General features: G+C 41.3%; 1 protein-coding gene across 6 annotated transcripts in view; it reads left to right on the top strand.

Moving 5' to 3' along the window:
- PUS10 (pseudouridylate synthase 10) overlaps nucleotides 1-5,994 on the top strand; it is a 68,560-nt gene extending 62,566 nt beyond the window's left edge. For 5 of the 6 annotated variants that reach the window (XM_019516633.1, XM_019516631.1, XM_019516632.1 and 2 more), the window contains 3 exons: nucleotides 419-561; nucleotides 3,230-3,329; nucleotides 5,598-5,994. In XM_019516633.1, coding sequence (XP_019372178.1) covers nucleotides 419-561; nucleotides 3,230-3,329; nucleotides 5,598-5,636 — 282 coding nt within the window. In that variant the 3' untranslated portion in view covers nucleotides 5,637-5,994. The remainder of the gene's footprint in view (nucleotides 1-418; nucleotides 562-3,229; nucleotides 3,330-5,597) is intronic. The other variant, XM_019516634.1, reaches the window with a different exon arrangement.
- Nucleotides 5,995-6,344: the final 350 nt, after the last annotated feature.

Below are 6,344 nucleotides of genomic sequence, written 5' to 3' on the forward strand. Positions count from 1 at the left end.
TTTTTTTTTTTTTTTTTTTTTTTTTTTTTTTTTTGAGAGTGGCCCGAGGCTCTCATTGAGTGTGTAAATCCTGGAGTTATTCCAGCAAGAGACTATGGAGATTTCAAGGTTATTATTCCTCTGCATTTCTGGTTTTCCTAGCTTGCATTCACATGAGACTGTCTCAGTATGCTTTTAAGTTGTCCTTCTCCCCAATATATTTGGAGGGAAAATTGAAGAAGAGCCTTCAACTCTCAAAATGTATTCTTACAAAGATGCCTTAGAGTAAGGGAGAAAGCTAAATGCTTATGTGTGTTTGTGTGTGAGCATGTGTGTATATGTGCTCATGTTTGTCTGTGTGTGTGGGAGGGGAGTATTCATGCGTGCGTGCTTGGTGTTTGGACCATTAGTTTATTCTTTTTGTTAAATCTTTCAATAGGAATTAAAACTTGACCAAAAAACCCCTCTGCGAGTTCTTCACAGAAGGCCTCTAGCAGTAAGAACTCGTGTTATTCACACCATGACATCAGAGTACATAGATGAACATCATTTTCGTCTGAATCTGAAAACACAAGCTGGGACGTATCCTTCAGACCAGTAGTTCTCAAACCCTTTTTTGTACCAGGACCCATTTGTAAACATTGATGGCCAGTCCCAACCCAGTAAATAGTTCAAATAGAAAACAGCCCCCTGGCTTTGTCAGTGCCCCTCGCTCCCAACCTACAGCCCTCCGCCCCATCAGCCCTGCTTCCTGATCCACTGCCCCCCACCCCCAGGCCGCAGGGGGTGGGGCATGGAGGGCACTCCCCTTCCTCCCCCTCAGATTTTGTGCACTCACAGTGGGCATGGGGCTGCAGCCTGGCTGGACCAGCATGGGCGGGACTCACCTGCAGAGAGCTGTGGGAACTGCTCTCCATGCTGTTTGGTTGCCATGTGCATGTGTATGCACACATGCATGTGGCACCCCCTGCCTGGTTGCCTTCCTCCTGCTACCCTCAGCCCCAAGCAGACCCTCACAGGCTGGAACTCTGCCAACCCAAAAGGGGAAACCTGCAGTTTCCCTTGTTTTTCTCCTTTAAAAGAGAATCCATTTTTTAATTTTACCGATCCATTTTTTTAAAGTTTGTTCATGACCCTTTCATATATTCTGGCAACTCACTTTTGAGTCACAACCCACGGGTTGAGAAACATTGCTTTAGACTTCCTGTATGATTAATTTACAAAAAAAAAAAAAAATCTGTGTTGAAGTAGTAGTTCAGTCAGTGTTGTCTTCTAGTGGTGCCTTTGGGAAAAGCTGTTTCATCCCCAAAGGTTTGTCAGACATCTCTCCTGCCCATACAGCTGCTTCAGTAAAACATTTGCCTGAATAAATTGTGCTTCTTGGTACCATTGGAGTCAATTGTTTCCATTACAAACTCCCGTGTTTTGGTGGTTTGGCCTCAGAGATTAAACTTACATGTTTTTAGCCCCAAAATGCAAACTTGGATATACAAGCAAAACAAAACAAAACACAATTGTTGTTTTAAAAAATCAGTTTGAAGGTAGATGTGAGCAACTGAAATGCACAGCTATATATGCAGTTCAGCTTTCCCTAGAATTGTTTAAGAATGCTGAAATTCAAGCCTTGGGCCCTATCCTAGGTTGGGAAGATAGAACTATACATTTTAGTTGCCAGCTTTTGGCTCTGCTTGCATTTGCACTGAATTTTGGGCAGCATTTGACTGGTGTGTGCCCACTTTTTTAGCAAGTTTTTAAAGAAAATCTTCATATTGAAGATATGACCCAGTAGTGCTGTTCATGGTATGTGTGTAGCATAATGAAACACACACTGTCCTCAATGCATAGGGGAAAAAAAATCTCAGGTGTGCTTGAAAAATGCTCTTTTAATGTATCCTTTTGTTTCTAGGTCTTATATGGACCTTGACCATGTTTCTAGGTCTTACATGGACCTTGTCATTATTGACTCCGAGATGAACATGGGCCGACAATGCGAGGCCATGGTTGGCAGGGCTAACCGGACCTTATCGTGCATCCACAGGTGCATCTCGAGTAGAGCCAAGGAGGTGATCCTCCCCCTCTACGTGACACTGGTCAGGCCACAGCTGGAGTATTGTGTCCAGTTCTGTGCGCCCCATTTCAAGAGGGATGTGGACAACATGGAGAGGGTCCAGAGGAGGGCTACCCGCATGATCTGGGGACAACAGGGCAGACCCTACAGTGAGAGACTGCGGGACCTGAACCTATTCAGCCTCCACAAGAGAAGGCTGAGGGGGGACCTGGTGACCGTCTATAAACTCACTAGGGGGGACCAAAAGGGTTTGGGGGAGATGCTGTTTTCCCTAGTGCCCGCTGGCATAACAAGGAGTAATGGGCACAAGTTGATGGAGAGGAGGTATAGATTGGACATCCGCAAAAACTACTTCACAGTTAGGGCAGCTAGGAGCTGGAACCAACTTCCAAAGGAAGTGGTGCTGGCCCCTACCCTGGGGGTCTTGTAAGAAGAGGCTGGATGCCTACCTGGCTGGACTCATTTGAGTCCCATTTTTATTTTGGGGTTTTGTTGTTCTCCCGCCCTGGCGGGGGGTCGGGCTAGAAGATCTGCTAGGTCCCTTCCGACCCTAAATCTATGAAACAAGGGTTCAATCCAGCTCATTGCCATCAGTGGACATACTGCTGTTGGCATTGATAAATATAACGTAGGACTTCAGCTGTGCTGCAAAGATGAAGCAGGGAGTTATGAATAGGTGGCTTTTGTTAGAGTCTTGAAGTTATTTATTTTTTTATGATTTGCTGTTTTCCCAGCTCTTAGGTTCTAACATTTCTTGAAAGGAAATTCAGCAGCATGACTGTCATTTATCTGAGCAACAGCTGCACAAAACAAGAAACAAGCCCCAGTTTTTCCACCCTAATAAATACACATTGGGATGGAGTGTGGGTTGTTGCTACTTATATGTTAATAGGTTTGCAGTTTTGTAAAAAAAAACACTACCCGGTTTTAAAAGGAGCAAAAAATATGTAGCTTTCAGCATTGCATTTGGGTTCCAGAGTAAGGTGCCTTTTATTGCACTTCCAGGTAACAGTTCCCAAATCAAATGTATAAGACATAACCTGTGCATCTTGAAGGATCAAGAACAGAAACAGGCATTGGTGTCTCTGCTTAAATGTTTCTAGCCATATCCTTTTTCCCTCTGTAGATAAACTGTGTCAGTCACATTATGCCCACATCCACTTTCCCTTAACCAAGGTCTAGCTACATTAAAGAGTTTGTGCACGGAGATTTTGGAAGAACAAAGCCCAACATTGGATCCCTGATGAACACAACTGCTGACATTCTGGAGCTGGATGTGGAAGTAAGCTGTTCATTATGGATCTTCCCTGGGGGGCAGCAGCACAGTTGCATTTGAACAGCTGTGTAAGCTTTCTTGCTCTGGCCTAATTAACATTTTTGACAATTAATGCAAAGGAGGATGTTACTACAAAATAATGGAGAAAGTTCAGCCATACTGGGGGGCCATTGATTTCCATGATGTCACACAGGTCCAAAGCTGAAGTCATAAGGGTTTGGCACAGCTGCTGGATTCTGCCTTCCTGGAGGCTTTTGCAGCACAGGGGCTTATCAGAGAAATTTTCTGGTGGACCTGTATCCACAGAACTGTGTCAATAGCCTTAATGGTAAATAACCAGATGGACATGGAGATTCAGTTCTTCTTGCACCAGAGGTAGTCTCATCAAATCAGGAGTTATTTACGTAGGTGGCACTGTGAAAAGGAAGGCTTCTGCTGAAGTTTCTTTGGCTGTTGAGAAGATTTTGCCAATACTGGAAACAAGGAATCCTCATAAAATGCCTGTTGGAAAGTTTGTTTTTTTTCCCCATTTTTAATTACCTGATCATAAATTCCTGAACCTCTGTCGCAAAGGAAACCCACAGAGTAGTTATTTGGGAACAGTTAACTGCGGAGAAGCAGTGGGAGCCCTTGGGAGCCTCTCATTCAGTGGGGCCAGGATATCAACATTCGTATTTGGGGAATTGCAGCCATTCTACAGGAATCTTAAAAAAAAAAAAAAAAATCCTTAAAATCTGTTACTAAAACCAGTGTCCTAAATGAACTGTCTTGTATTTTTGATCTTGGGTATTTTGTTTTAAAGAGTTAGGAATTAAAATGTCTTTCATTGTGTAGAATTTCAAATAAAAATTTTGAGCCTTAGTTATGAAAAATGATTGATTCTGTGGGAAGTCTCAGCTGTCCCTAAAGACTGAATTACGTCAAATTTCTGAACTCTTTAACTCTGACGTAATTATACTAGTGTACATAGCAAGCTTGGATTTCATATTTAAGTAATGTTAAATGTTTAATGTTAAAATCAGATATTTTTAATGTCAAACAACAAAGAGTTTCTACCTTGCTAATCTGTAACCCTGTAACGTTAGCCCATGTTTGTGTGAGATTTTCTGTGACAAGATAAAATGTCACTTTTCTTCATATTCCTCTTGTTGAGGGGAACAGGGTAAGGAAAAGAGGCTGCAAAGGCAACCTACACATACTGCTGAAAATACAAGCCACTTATACCAGGCTGAAGCTGATAAGCATCATTCTCATGCTGATAGATGTCAGTGCAATTATTGGACATAACTATGAAAGATGTCCAGGGACCTGGAAATAATTAGTCATTTTGCTAATAATGCATTTAGCTTCACATAAGAACCTAATCCTTTGATGAAGATGTAGATTAGGTAACGAGTAGGTATGATTAATTTAGGCAGCCTTGAAGCCAAGGTGTTTGATGTGCTGCATTGTGACCCCTGCTTTGACAAATGTCTCATACTTCATTAGTGTAGGATGTGCTGCCTATGGAACAGAGTTGGCAACAATTTTACACCTACAGGGAATTGGAGTTGTGGCCTCAGTGAGGCTAGGGGAGAAAGATAATCCAGGTTCCATTAATTATTAGACTCACTGCTAATAAAGTATATGTCAAATATGCTCTGTTCATTTTGACCAGAAGTGAGGAGGACTGTTAATTATCTGACGTACATAATAGCAATGCATAATATTTGCCATCTTATTTTTTGAATGCCTTATTCAGAAGTCAGATTTGGAGAGAGGAGTGATTGATCTCTATTCTTGCCCTGTCCACAATCCCATAAGAGCCCATTGTTTCTGCAGTGCTGAGAAGCACTAATAATACCTAGTCACACTTAAATTGCCACACTTCATCTACAGAATTAACTCCTCATTGTGGTGAGTGGAGCCAGATCACATCTCAGCTGTAGTGTGGGGCTGTCAGCAGGTCAGTGTCAGTGCATCAAGATATGGAAGAGCTAGTGTAAATGCTAGAAGTTAAAACTGGATTTTAAGTTTAAAACCTAAAGTTTTTGCTCTTCAGAAACTTGAGAGGCCACCAGAGAAAAGTGGCTGTGTCCTACCACTGTCTGTTGGTATGGTCCCCTGCTTTGTTGTTTTGCTAAGTGTCTTCAGGATCATTTCTATCATTTCTGTCTACACTGGTATTGTCCTTGATTAGTATTCAGGAAGTTCTAGTGACATGTCTGTAGGACACACTCCCCTTTCCTGCCTGGGCTCTCCTAATCTTGTGACTTTTATTTTCTTCTCTTTTAGTCTGTTGATGTTGACTGGCCTCCAGCCCTGGATAATTAAGAGTCTTTCAAGTTGGGAAGAGGAAGAGGAACTGGTTATAGCCTGAACTGTGTACAGTACAGTAATTTGCTTATCCATTGCAGAGTACTTTTTTGAACAATTGGATCATGTTGATCCAATAACTTTTGGCATGATTCTTTACAGGATGCTGTATTGATACAAGTGAATACGTTTCTTGTTTTTTAAAGATTTTACTTAGAAGTGCATGTCATAGAATACATGTACCAATGATGTACTTTGCAGGGTATACCAAATACAAATTTCTTAATACTGTTTAAAACCTGTTGGTTGAAAAATAAAAGTAGTACTCTTTCTGAAACTAGAAAGAAAAATAAACATATTTTTATATTGGATGCTATCTTCATCTTTCTAGGTGTCTGTATCATAGAGTCAGATCAACTGTCTGTAAGCCCAGTTATCAACGTTTTTTAAAGGCTATTCACTTTTTCAGGATTGGACCCTAAGAAATCCATTGTTAATAAGGGACAGCTTGTGAAATCAGTCTGTCTGCTCCTGAAATTAAGGTATTGTTCAATATATACAGGGGGCAATAAAATCTGTCTGAAGATGTTTAAATCAATGTCTTTATTAGAACTGGTGACATTTTCCCCCAAGGAAGAAAGTTGATTTTTCAGCGAAGAGAGGAAAAAAACCGTGAGAATTTTTGGCAAAAAAACTGTTTTTAAAATGGAGTATTTCTACTCAGTT

This window comes from Gavialis gangeticus, unplaced genomic scaffold, assembly GCF_001723915.1.
Source record: "Gavialis gangeticus isolate Ggan-Ray unplaced genomic scaffold, GavGan_comp1, whole genome shotgun sequence".
Lineage (NCBI taxonomy): Eukaryota > Metazoa > Chordata > Crocodylia > Gavialidae > Gavialis > Gavialis gangeticus.